Source organism: Telmatherina bonti, assembly GCF_933228915.1.
Source record: "Telmatherina bonti genome assembly, chromosome: 18".
In the NCBI taxonomy this organism is placed as follows: Eukaryota; Metazoa; Chordata; class Actinopteri; order Atheriniformes; family Telmatherinidae; genus Telmatherina; species Telmatherina bonti.
Genome location: NC_136616.1, coordinates 21,824,706 through 21,838,529, shown reverse-complemented (window position 1 = coordinate 21,838,529; position 13,824 = coordinate 21,824,706). Strand labels below are relative to the sequence as shown.

Here is a 13,824-nt window from a genome sequence, read left to right as displayed (position 1 = left end):
CCCTACTGACTGTAGCTGCCCGTCATGCACTCTCACCATCTCTCAGCCGCCTCTCGCCCAGCACTGCACTACACCGTACTGTAGCCAGGGTGTGTCCTGAGTGTGATGTGGTGCATCGGTCCCTTCCTTTGGTCACAACAGCTGTGAGGTTAGCTGAACCCAAAGCCCCTCCCCAGCTTTCCCTCAACTCCCTGTTTCTCTCTGCACCATGTATAGGATGGTAGGTTCCAGTATGCCTTTCAGAAAACCAGCTGAAAATAGATCTGCTGGCATGACACAGCAGGAGAGGCACCCGGGATGTGTACAGTGGAAGAAACAGCTCTTCTAGCTGGGAGAATAACAGCAGAAGGCATCAGCGTATGGAAAGATAGCACTCATTAAAAAACCCTAACCCTAATGAAAGAAAGAACAGTTGCACAAAAAGTTGAAATGAGCAGATTGGGAACTACATTTAATTAGACTTTAAACACATCATTTGTATTTTATTGTGTGCATCTTTATTTAAACTCTTCCATGTTAAGTTGTTTATTGGCTGCAGTTCGACCCACGCTGGATTTTACAGGCCCAGACCACAAGTTCTAAACAAATTCTCGCTTTTTAAAATCCCTCTCCCTAAAATGACTTAGCCATAAATGTTTGAATGACCGATAAAATTTCAGGAAGGAAAAGCTAAATTATACATGGAGATGGAAGAAACATCTCTACTGGATTTAAATGGTTCCTAAACACCACAGTTCACCCATTGGTCTTGTCTTCTCCACTTAGCTTCTCCTCTATAACTTCACATTTCATCAGGTCCTATCAGCACTAATTTGGTGGGACTTGCTCTTAAATGTACTCCCTGACATAGCCTGGTCTTTTATCATACTATAAGTGGTGCTCTGGAGATTTAACAAAGACTTCCTCACCCACAGGATTTAACCCTGTTATGGACATTTTATCAGGGTGATTTTTAGCATAACTGATCAAAATATGTAAATAGTAAAACATTTTAGCTTGGTAAGTTGGTGAGTAAAATTAAACGATCGACATACACGTTCAGTTCAAATGACCTCATAGACAGATGTTTTTGTTGCAGGATTGCAGAAGCTTGTATATTCATTCAAGTCATTCATTTATTCGTTTTTTTTTAATCACTTAGTCCAGTTAAGGGTTCAGGTAAGGTCCCAGCAATCCCTGGGCGAGAGTCAGGGTACACCCATCACAAATATTTTCAAAGTCAGGTCTGCTTAAACTGGACACATCCTGGTGCATATAAGGGTCATTAGTGAAGTGCCCATTAAACAGGATCACTGATAGAAAAACTGCCTCTAACATTATCTTCTGCATCACCATTCAGATCATAAAAAAAGTTGCCCAGTTAGGCATGCAAGCAATGTTCTTGCATGGGTCTAATGGTATTTCAGAAACAATGGGCCACATAATTGATCAAAAATGCATTTGTTTGACTAAATGAAGAATAAAAAACTTAGTGTCTTTTATTTCTTTTAATGACTCGAGCACTTTGAGGACTAATTTGGCAAACCTTCACCTGAAAATATGATAAATATCTGCTAGAACAACTGAAATGAATGAATATGAGAAGTAGCTTGTTTGACATCACAGCATTTATTACAGTCTTTTCTGTTAATACAAAATACTGAACAATGTCATGTCTCTGCTCCGAGTCAAGTACGTAAATTCCCTTTTTTTTTTTTCACTGAAAATGAAGACAGTCCTCCAATATTACAAGAAGAACAAAAGGTACAAGAAAAAGAGACAATACAGTTATCTATACTATGATAGGAATTTCTTTACATTTATAAAATCATAGTTATCTGAACTGATTTTAAATTCTTTGCTTCTCTTCATTTAAGTACACTTACAAACAAAATTATGAAATGCACGCACACAGACACACACACACACACACACATTATATCTAATGTTTTTGGTGTCAAAAAATTACTTGCATATGTACTAACTCCTCAGCAAACACACAGGGGTGTAATGTTCATGTTCACATCTGGATTTACATTTTGTTTTCTCTGCTCGCCTGTGTTTGTCTTGACTTGATAAAAACCTGTTTTTTATTTAAATCTAACTTCGTTCATTTATTGGCAAAATATCCCTCCAGCTCTGTGAAAAAGGGGTCATTTCAGAATTTAATAAAAACTATTGAAATGAAATGTTCTGCAGTCATTTTCTGACAATTCTCTCAACACGTTTGTACACACCACCTGCAAATCTAAACAGCTTGTTCACTCAGGCGCGAAACAAATATGAGAGCAGTGGACTCGTTTTTTAAGGCGAAGATTCGTTGTGTCGATGTTCGGAAGCCAAACTTTCATGTTTACTATCGTGAGGTCTGCGTAAAAGTAAAATAATTACCAAAAACCATGATAATATGAACGATCATTCCATATTCTGGACAACCAAGTGTTTTTATAGCACTCTGTGAAGCACAGTGACTGTGTTGTTTTCTGATGGAAGAGCAGATAATCAGTCATACACACAAGCACACAAGAACCTTCTCTTCATTATGTTAAGACACTAAATCAGAGAAAAATATTTTATACTAACGTTTTGAAGGCCACCAGTTGACATTTTAAATGAAGATTAAGCATATTTTATATTTAAACATATATATTAACCACGATTCCCCCCTTTTTTTTTTTTTTAATATAATAGAGTTAATTACCAAAGCAGACACTGCAGTGGATGACTGTAGGAATACTACACGACCACAAAGGTTATCTGCTCCAAACATTTCCTGATCTCATGTGTGAAGCTCTCTGCAAACCCCGAGACTCAAACAGAAGCATCTAACGACAGATTTGGAAGCGCTGCTTACTCAATTAACCTCCTCCTTATGCTGACTTAATTTAGAGCCAAAAAGACACTCGAGGTTTTGAATTCATTCGTGTCAGATATGTGACAGCAGCAAAGAGTTAGATGCTGAAGCCAAAAAAAAAAAAAAAAACCCAACAAAAAAAAGATGCAACACATGAGGGAAGACCCTGCTCTCCCTCTGAATCAGACAGCAGTGACGAACCAGGAAGATCTCCTAGAACAGAGAGCCACTGGAGGGAGGTGGCCACCCAAGCAGGGGATATGCAGGGCGCTGTGAAGCCATCCACCAGGAGGCTGCGATGGTCAGTCTCTTCGGGCACTTTGTTGTCAGTGACAAGGTCAAAATATGTTGGGGCAATTTTCCCAGCTGCCCTGATCCTTAGCTTCCCAGTAGCCTCCCTTATAGATGTGAATTTGCTCGCCCGTGATTTGATCCTCGCACTGCTCGAACCAAAGCGCTTGGTAGTTGTCATGAGGTGCACCTGAAAAGTTAGAAACTTGCAAATTAAAGGAAAGGAATAAAAGATTGAAGAAGTGCATTAAAGAATGAAGAAGTGACAGTTTATGAGACTAAAGAGAAATACTTGCTTTTCAAAGAAGGATCAGTGAGAGAGTCCTCATCGATGGCTTTTAGAAAAAAAAGAAAAGAAGAAAGGGGGGGGGGTGGGAGGAAATCACAAAGAATTTTTTTTTTTTTTTTTTTACCCCTTAATTCCAGGATTTTCCCCAAAGAAGGAAGAAAGGAGTAGTAAATAACCATGAATGAATGATTCTCACCTTCTTCTGATTGGCTGGAGGTGCGTTGGCTCGCGGCCTCCCGCTCCCTTTCACGCCGGGCGCTGCGCTGCTTCTCCTCCAGCCGCTGCTTCTCAGCATTAGCTTCATCCCAGCGACCCTCCTCCATCAGGCGCTGGTCGGGCCTTCGCCGGCTGTCGGTGGGGGCCACACCCTCCTCCGGCTCGTTCAGGGTCAGAGCCAGGGCAGTGAAGTAGTACATGGTTTCAGCTCCCTCGCTGAGAACAAAGTATGAGAAGCAGTCTTGTCTCTCATCATCAGCCATAAAAATCTATTCAAACTAACTTTTATTCTGAAGAAACTTCTGGCTTAAACGACACAAACGAAAAGAAGTCGGAGCAGTTTCCCAATTACTGACTTAAGTTGTGCTTTTATTAAGTCTTTTGACATGAAATGATAGTACTTACGGTAAAGGGTTCCTCCTCCACACCTCTCTAGCTTTAAGGGTTTGATAGACCGTCTTCTGTTTGCCCTCGGTGCCGTTCTCGCCTCCTCGACTGCTCTGCATTACCCTGGAGAACTCCATCTTTTCATCCCATGTGCCCGAAAGCACATAGTGGGCCTTTCCATCCTTGTCCATCACCACGCCTGTCACCTGAAAACACGAACAGTAAGGTTAACAGAAGAGTCAATAAAGGACAAAACATCTTGACTTTTAAAGACTAAAAGCGGCTGGAAGCTTTCCCTTCAAAAAATGAGAAATTTCTGCCTAAGAAAATCATACTTCAGACTGCAGCTCACCTTTCTGGCTACATCTCTGGAGAAGTAACTGTAGGGAGCAAACTTCAAGTGGCAGCGGTCTCCTGTGGTGTGGTTCACCACGTCGATTTCTCCAGACTGAGCAGGAAACAAAGCGAGTTAGACAGAGAGACACACTGAAGGGGAAATCTTTCACTATCTAACTTGTAGAAAATGTATGTTGGTTTTTTTTAAAAAAAAAACAAAACAATTTAATGGTATTTGTCACACATGTGGTGTATTAAACTACTGTTGTGCGCGATTAAAAGTCATATTTAGGGTGAGAATTGGGGAAGACATCAGTGCAATTTTAACCCATAAATACCCAACCCATAAAAAAAATGTAAGTCCCAGTTTTTTTAACATGAGGTCTTTATTTGTCCCTTTGACAAAATGTGAATTAAAAAAGGACCTTTATTTTTTTTAGGGATATTTACTATTTATGACAATGTGATATATAAGTTTTTATAGTGTAATCTTTTGCTTTTCTGGTGTCAGAAGACAAGTATCAGGTTGTGTTCCACAGGATTTACAACATTTGTGCCATAAAGTGATGCCAAATGTCTCAGAAACTCTATGTGTCGTATTTGTCACCCTGGGTTCTTATTGTCAAAATAAAAGTAAAATTACTTATGGTATACTTGATCTGTAATAAAGTTCCCTAATGTATCAGATATTCATTCAGTTGATTTGGCCAAATATATTCTCATATTATGTCAATTTTTACCCTTTTATTTCCATAGTAACTGTAATACCATATCCTATCTCCTGTCATATCATCTAAGTCCTTTTTTCCCCAGATTCTTCCACCAGTCTGCACGGTTGAATGTCTGTTTCACCTGATCGATCCAGAGTTTTCCTACGATGATGTTGTGCACTGTAGTGGTCACTTTCTTCCAGGTGTAGTGATTGTTGCTCTTCTCAAAGATTGCATGAATTGTTCCTGCAAGCGCACAGTAAATTCAAACAGAAAGAAATAGATCAGCCAGATATATAATAGGAAACATCACCGTCACATTTCTCAAACCATTTTCACTTGAGGACATTATGACTATTTGTTTCCTGTTTTTGTGTTTCATATTATTAAGATAGACGATCTCTTACCTAGAGGCATGATGGAGAGGTATTTGCCTCTGAACTTGCTGGCAACTGTGATTTCTTGTCTCAGAGTCCAGCCACGATCAGAGATCACGTGGTGTGCTGCTGCTGGGGGGTGGTGGCTTACCTGGGAAAGGAGAAACAACTGATTAAACCAAACAAAATTACTTGGAACAGGTACGCGGTGCCACTGTTCAAAGGTTTGGCCCATCCCTGCTTGGTATCATGCAACATATTTCTTTGCATAAAGAAAAAAAACCCCAATTGCCCTACACAGGCAAGCATTGAAGTTCTGAACAACATCATTGAACACAACACCTAAATCCCAAGTATTCATCTACAAAAGAATCCTATCATTGACTTCATTAATTCCTTGTATACACACACAAAGATTTAACCCTATGAAAACCATGTTGTTGTTATTTTTTTAAGTGTTTGGTTGTTGTTTTGCATCAGAAAAATAAATATATTACTTAAATAAAAGTAACTAAACTAAAACTAAGGTTTCTGCCACTTAAGGTCTCCGCATGCATGCACACAGCAAAATGTCCACGACTGATCCTCGTGAATCCTTCGACCATGCGATAAATGTAAGTCAAGATGAATTTAAAAGAAAGCTGAAGGGTTCTCGCCACAACCTTCATGGTAGGATTTCTTTAGTCATCCTGCATCATATACACTCCTTCTCCACTTTCACTCCATGCCTGAAAAGTCTTTAACTTTCCAGTTTTCTGTGCTCTAACCTGCTCGCACAGGGAGCGGTAGCCACTTTCCCTTTTGCGGTCCAGCTCATACGTCTCTCCCAGCAGCGGGTTGAACGGCTTTCCTGTGCGGTAGACCGTCGTGGAGTAGGCGGACACACAGAAAGCTGCTACATAGCACATCTGCTCCAGAGAGCTGTGGCACTTTGCAGCTTTATCCAGCAGCTCGTGATACTCCAGGTCCTCCGATAGCCGCTGTAGCATGGAAATAGGCTCGTTGAAGTTCACCTAAAAAGTAAAAGAAATGCGTGCTTGTTGAAACTTGCCTCTTTAATGTCAACTGAACAAATACGCAATTGTCCTTGAGCAGGATGTATGCTTAGCTTACAGATGAAGGATCAGACATCAACACCCAAATGAAAACACAAATGTCGTGACAATAAAATTTGTATTTTAGCAGCAAGTGATTCCTACTGCAAGATGGAGTTAACACAACATTTTTTACTTTTATATATATATATATATATATATATATATATATATATATATATATATATATATATATATATATAATATTATATTTACTCATGTAGCAGATTACAAATGAGCAAGAAACCCTGTTTTCTATATGAAGAACTTAATCTGTTTCATGACAAAGTTAGCTTCTGTTGAGGTCTTCTGCTTCAACCTTTTTGTGGTACCAGTGAAATGAAACCAATCATTTTTTCTGCAAATATCTCCACAGAATCAGCTGCTTCATCGTCCCTGGTTACAGCTCCATTCATAGTTTTCCTAGAGGCAATGAAAACACTGGACCCTGCAGGAAGATTCTCCTTTTACAGCTCTTAGCTGTTGCAGCTTCAAAGAAAAAAAATGCTTGCTCGCGTCTTTGCATTAAAAAAATAAATTTTCTATTCTTCTGAGTCTTATTTTACTGACTATATATCATGCTTCGTATCAGAATCATTCATTTAGATTGTTAGCAATTTTCTTCTTTTGTTATAAAGCTGAGAAGAGATATGTGTGCATGCAGGAAATCTCCACTGCAGATCTCAGATGTAATATGAAGCACTTGGCTTTTGTACCAAACAAAACCCAGTAAGTGACTACTCAGCAGATCTGTCAGCAGAGCTCGATGAATCATAGATGTCTCCATCGGAATGTGGCTGATCCTGTACTGCAGGAATAAAGAAAATCACTCTTTCAACATGCGGTGTAATCAGAGCACCGCTGACAGAGATGTACTTGAGGCATTTCCAATATTAAGATTAAGCCAGGCGGCTTTTATTGCAACAATAGAAAGCAGCAGAAATACTGACAGATTTGGAAATGAAAGAAGCTGAACTGCTCGAAGCTTCAAGCATTTATGACTACTTACAAACAATATCTGTAATTTAACAAATGAGAAGGGGTTTTTCTTTTCACAAATGTTTAACACTTCTGACCAGTTTTCTTTCAGCTCAGCACAAAGGGAACAATTTTTCTCTAACAAATAATAGACTAATAAAAACAGTACTTTTCCCTGACAACAAAAATTAAGCAGGTACTTGTAGAGAAGCCAACAGCTAAGAGACAATGGACATGAATCTTAAAGCAAAGCTGCATTTGTTAACATTAAAACTTTTGACTGCACAGCTAATGACAGCTGAATCCCAAAGCTTTGAATGCACAACTTGCCTAAATTTAACAAAGAAACCAAAGACAGAAAAAAAAAAAGAAAGAGAGCGACAAAGAAAGAGTTAACGCAGATATTTCTGGATGGAGAGAGCTCAGAGAAGAGGCAGGATGCAACATAGATTCCAAATCAGCTTATGGGTAAACAATGAGCCAAGTAGCACAGCTTTAGATATTACAGAGTTTCACTCTGATTCTCTGGCTTGTGGATCATTAATGCTTCAAAAGGCATTCTCGCTTCAAAAATTTGATGATTAAGCAGAAATGAGCCATCATTTCAGAATTTATTCTTCATTTTGTAGAAAATGAGGAGAACTGTGTTAGTAATTAAAATATTATTACAATCAAAATACCACAAGGTGGATGAAATATTACAGCTTTGTCTAAGTATGACATACATAGACTGAATTGCCTCGATCACAAATCGGTAGCCCAATCACAGTTTGTTGGGGGAAAGTGGTGCAATGTGCATCATCTTCTGTCAGCTATGGGTCACAGGGAGGATGAAGCAAGTCCCGGTGTTTACGCATGCTGAATAAGTCATGTTGGGATCCTTCTTCCTCAGAACAACATTGGCTTCTATTTCTTGCCACATTTCCTTAATCATCGTTCTTGTCAGAGCTTTTTGTTTTACTTAAGCACTACAATGATTGCACTAAAATGTCTGAGCAGAGAGGACTGCATGACATGACAGTAAAGCTCCATCCTAACATTCATCACAAAGAAACTGCAGTCTTATCGGATGGACGTTTGGAGATTTCTCCCAGCTTGGTCCATGTTAAGTTTGACGTATGCATTGAAATAAAATGAGTTTCTGCATGAAACCATACACACCGTTCTTCACCGACAATATCATCTTATATCAATTTTTCAAAGCAAAAGCCATTTGTTTCCTTCTGGGAATTTTCCACAATAAAAAAAAAAAAAAGAAGTTGTACCAGCTTGTTGCTATGGCAACAAAAGAGAAATTCCATGTCTTTTTTTTTTTTTTTTTTAAGAATAAATACTGATCGTATTTACTTTAACGTCACAAAAACCTTAAATACTCACAGGCATCGGGATCTTGGACAGCTCTTTGCCAATGCAGTTCTTCATGATGCTCCAAAGGTTGAGGGAGTAGTTGGGTTTGTCTGGGATGCGTGTCCGTCTCTTTTTCAAGGGCACCAACTCCTGAGAAGGCGACTCTTGGTTCATTGCCAGAGGCTCCTCATTCAGCTAAAAGCCAGAATCCTTCATCAGCGAACAACATTACGTATCCAGGAGACAAGCTTTAAATATACGACTGCTGGTTTTCAGCATCTCTAACGTGATTTGTAACATCAGGACAACAATGATTTAAACTTTATCCGTGCTTTTAAAAAGCAGTAACAAGTGGAAACTGTAATTTAATTATAATTGAATGAAGCAGGCAGAAATGGAACCTACTGATTGATCATCTGGGCACATTTCACTGTTGAACCCGCTGACGTTACTGCTCGATCTTCTGAAAACATTTTAAAAAGAACATTTTGTTAAGAAAGAAGGAAAAAAAAAAAAAGTAAATGCTCACTCAAAAATGTAATTAATGAAATGAAAAAAAAAAGTGTTCAGCCGGAATAGGGTGGATTGCCCTCTCCGGGTCGGGAGTCAGGTTCTGCCTCAAGTGGAGGAGTTTAAATATCTCGGGGTCTTGTTCACAAGTAAGGGAAGGATGGAGCACGAGATCGACAGACGGATCGGTGCGGCGTCTGCAGTAATGCGGGCTCTGCGCCGGTCTGTCGTGGTGAAGAAGGAGCTGAGCCAGAAGGCAAAGCTCTCAATTTACCAGTCCATCTACGTTCCTACCCTCACCTATGGTCATGAGCTGTGGGTTGTGACCGAAAGAACGAGATCTCGTATACAGGTGGCTGAAATGAGTTTCCTCCACAGGGTGGCCGGGCTCTCCCTTAGAGATAGGGTGAGGAGCTCGGTCATCTGGGAGGGGCTCAGAGTAGAGCCGCTGCTCCTCCGCATCAAGAGGAGCCAGTTGAGGTGGCTCTGGCATCTGGTCAGGATGCCTCCTGGACGTCTTCCTGGTGAGGTGCTCCAGGCACACCCCTCTAGGAGGAGACCCCGGGGAAGATCCAGGACCTGTTGGAGGGATTATATCTCTTGGCTGGCCTGGGAACGCCTTGGGATCCCCCCACAAAGTTTACAAGTGTGGATGGGGAGAGGGAAGTCTGGGCTTCCCTGCTTAGGTTGCTGCCCCTGTGACCCGACCCCTGATAAATGGCAGAAGATGGATGGAGGGATGGATGGATGAAAAAAAAAAAAAAGTGCTGTAGGAAAAGATACTGACTTGTGGAACTGTGGATCTGCAGGTACAGTAATAAACTCAGGGGCCTCTTCCATGGCATCAAAAAATTCATTGTCGTCATCCTCATCACTGGCTTCACCTTTTCCTGGTCCAGCTGCGCCTTCAAAAATAACAATCAGATTTTATTTATTTATTTATTTTTACAGAAACTTTAATTCCCTTTCAAATAAATGGTGCAAACAGTTGTCAATATTTGAGTAATATGATATCTATACATTATCAATAGTATATAAAAAAACACAATTTATATATGAAGAAACAGAACATAATTAAATAGTCTGTTTTGTCAGCAATGAACCCTGATATGCCGCGAGTATTCCTGCAAAGAAAGTACATTAGTTCCTATTAGAGTCATTATTTTGGCTGACTAATGCAGTAGATTCCAAACTGTGGATCAAAACAATGCAAAAAGGTTATAAATCAAGTGTCAAGCGTTGTGCGATGACTCAAGGGCTATTAATGTATTTTTATATATATATATATATATATATATATATATATATATATATATATATATATATATATATATATTAAAAAACATAAACATGAGAGCTTCAAATAAAGTATTTTAAGTAGGCCATGACACCCGATGTGACATAAGTATAACTTTGGAAAGGGCACTTTAGGTCCTAAGAACTAATGAACATTGTTAAAATTCATGTTTTTGACTCACTAATGCAGTGCTTTCAAAGCACAGATCAAAAAGATGCCGGAAGATTATAAATCAATTGTCTGGGATTAAGAGAAGACGCGCAGATTATCTATGCTGCATCTAAAACTATGTACATTGGAGAATAGTCATAATTCAAAAGAGAGGTCTGGAAAAAGTAAACTGACAGATTAATCATACCATCTCTTCAGCGTCATAAAAATGGAACAAGCTAATTAGAGATGAAGAAGACGAGGACTTTCAAGACTACAGGAAGAAAAGAAGTGGAGAAAAGAGTGAGTTGGCGAAAACAACCGACAATATCCAACTTACTTTTATTGTCCGAACTTGCATTAGCCTGTGCAGCCCCTCTGAATGCTCGCTCTAGGTGATTGTGCTGTTTAGCTAGTTGCTCTAAAGTCTCCTCCAGCCTCACTCTCTGGTCCCGCTCTGCCTGCAAAGCCTTCTGCCATCGTTTGCTGTGAGCCTGAGCCAGGGTGAGGAAGTCTCTGCATGCCTGAGAGCATCCAAAAATACACAAAAATAAAATAAAAGCAGCTTGTAAAAGCAGTTCTGATCACATTTAACCTGCAAGATGAGTTAGTCGGGCATGCACTGACTAAGTTTACTGATGTTACACATCAACAAAAGGGCTGTAAATAGAGCATAGCGAGTAAGGACACTTACATTAATCATAGCATTAGAGGTGATCCGGAACAACGTGGCTCTTTCTGTCACCTGACGGATCTTATCTCCAGCTTCTCCAGTCAGACGTAAACTGTCCAGCTCGGATAAAGATCTGAAATAAATGTATAAATGTGCAACATGAAGCATTTAGACAACATTAAATACATTTACAACACAAATTACCAGAAAGATCTCATTTAATCTGTGTATCTGAGAGATTTCTCTTGTACTATAAACTGCATGTGGATTATATACACCGGCTTCTTTTGTAAACGTTTTCTAAACCAAACTTATCATCTGAGCATCAAAGCTACTTAACATTAGCTTTAAAAAAAAAAAAAACAGATGAGACATGGATTACACAGTTTCCTTGAATGCAACACGCTGTGCAAGTCTGACCTCTGGAGGGCAGAGCCATGCTTTGAAATCAGATCATTGCATGTGCTGAGATCCTCCACTTTGCTTCCCAGTGTTCTGAGAGCGGACTGGACTTCTGAGTTTTGTGACACCCCACCTTGCCCTGAGGCTACTGGTGGGGATGATGGGGAGAAGTCATCGCCAGAGTCATCTGTTTACAGATAAAGCAGAGCCAGAAAGAAAATAAATTAAGCCCAACAGTTATTTCAGGGACTCGTATGTGTGCTTCGTGGCCTTTTGTTGATAAAAGGCTTTAAGACACTGTTTGGAGAGTTATTTCTTCCCCCATGTCGGTTTTACCTGACTCAGCCTGCATGCGGGCTGCTTTGGCTTTCGCCAGCTCCAGGGCAGTGATCCATCGCTGACGTTCCACCTCACAGCTGGCCTTGAGGTGATATGTTTGAGCCCCGCCATTGGAGATGACAAAGTTGCAGGCGTCATCCACAGTGATAGTTGCTGTGGCCAAGTTGATTGTGCCCCGGCAAGTGTGACCCATCTCTGCCTGGGTCCTATAAAAACAAAAAGAGCTTGACTTTCTGAAAATAGCCCAATGCACTCACTGTTTCACAGTATAAATCTGGCATTAAGCACAAACTCTGGATCGGAAAGAGATTTGGTGTTACCAGATTCAACAAAATTCACTTTCTATTGCAAATTTATCACTTTATAAGTTGTCACTATGTAACAGAAGGAGAGATGAGTTTAATCTATCAACAGAAGACCTAATCTGATAGAATTTCTTCTTTGTTTTTGTCATGAAGACTACAGACCCCCATTCTGTTGTCAGTGTTTTGCATAAAAGCCTACCTGTAGTATGACAAAAGCCCATTACTCAGGACAAACCACCTCCGCTGATAACCCTTGATGTAGTTTGTCCACTTGAAGACCCATCCTTTGTAAGTGTCGCCAGCAGGGGTGGGAGTGGGGGTCTTCGGTTCTGACATCACACCCCCCAAAAATCAAGATACCGATTTGGTGAACCTTAAAAAGAAATAACACAAGTCTTGTATGATTTACAAGACAAGACTTGACGCTATTATGCAAGAATGAAATTGTTCACAGAGACTCCAGTCTCCAAAATAGTATGTGAATCCTTTGGGACTGAAAAGCCTTGGGGCCTGAAACACCGTTTGCTCCAGAAGAGATTTTACAGTTTCACTTCGGAGCCAAAATGCCTGCAGACCTTCTTCACTGGGGAACAGCAGAGACATGTTTTATCTTTCATTCAAACATGATTTGCAGTGATGTTAAAACATTTATTTATAATTTTTGGGACAGTCAAAAGGTAATTGGTCACTTTGCTGAAACAAAAAAGAAAGAGAAAATCTAGATGATATTCTTAATGCCTAAGCCAAATACTACTACTACTGTCATTTCCACATTAGTAAGCTGGACATTGCTGATTTTGGGGGGGGGATTATTTGAGTTTTGTCAAATCAGCGTCTTAACTGCAAGACGTGTTGTGTTGAGAAAAGAGTTTAAAGTTAATTTATAATAAAGAATGTATACTTTACACTTATCTTTTGAAATACTAAATATTTCAGTATTTATCTTCTTATTCACACCTGGTTGCTGGCTTTGATCTTTGATAATGGGTCAAAGGTCAGCCATACTGAATCAATACAGATTATTGAGGTCAATGCTGACAAATCTTTAAAAAATTAAATAAATTGTTTGACCAAATCCAGTAATTGAAAATAACTTATAACGAAAAATAGCAAAAGAAAAAAAAAACGAAAGAAGAAATAAAAGCAATATGATCATGTTCAACTAGGGAAAAGGGGACTGCATTTTTTACATTATAAAACACCACAAGAAAACAGACACACACACACACACACACACACACACACACACACACACACACACACACACACACACACACACACACACACACA

General features: G+C 39.6%; 1 protein-coding gene across 2 annotated transcripts in view; it reads right to left on the bottom strand.

Annotated features, from left to right (window-relative positions):
* Positions 1–1,600: 1,600 nt before the first annotated feature.
* LOC306768909 (oxysterol-binding protein 1-like) overlaps positions 1,601–13,824 on the bottom strand; it is a 14,918-nt gene continuing 2,694 nt past the window's right edge. Inside the window, exons 2-17 of one of the 2 annotated variants that reach the window (XM_079257379.1) lie at positions 12,734–12,907; positions 12,227–12,435; positions 11,909–12,077; positions 11,510–11,621; positions 11,156–11,339; positions 10,156–10,273; positions 9,264–9,321; positions 8,889–9,053; positions 6,207–6,452; positions 5,470–5,590; positions 5,205–5,308; positions 4,369–4,464; positions 4,035–4,222; positions 3,610–3,845; positions 3,421–3,459; positions 1,601–3,314 (exon numbers count right to left, since the gene is read on the bottom strand). In XM_079257379.1, the coding sequence (XP_079113505.1) occupies positions 3,172–3,314; positions 3,421–3,459; positions 3,610–3,845; positions 4,035–4,222; positions 4,369–4,464; positions 5,205–5,308; positions 5,470–5,590; positions 6,207–6,452; positions 8,889–9,053; positions 9,264–9,321; positions 10,156–10,273; positions 11,156–11,339; positions 11,510–11,621; positions 11,909–12,077; positions 12,227–12,435; positions 12,734–12,870 (2,325 nt within the window). In that variant the 5' untranslated portion in view covers positions 12,871–12,907 and the 3' untranslated portion in view covers positions 1,601–3,171. The remainder of the gene's footprint in view (positions 3,315–3,420; positions 3,460–3,609; positions 3,846–4,034; positions 4,223–4,368; positions 4,465–5,204; positions 5,309–5,469; positions 5,591–6,206; positions 6,453–8,888; positions 9,054–9,263; positions 9,322–10,155; positions 10,274–11,155; positions 11,340–11,509; positions 11,622–11,908; positions 12,078–12,226; positions 12,436–12,733; positions 12,908–13,824) is intronic. The other variant, XM_079257380.1, reaches the window with a different exon arrangement.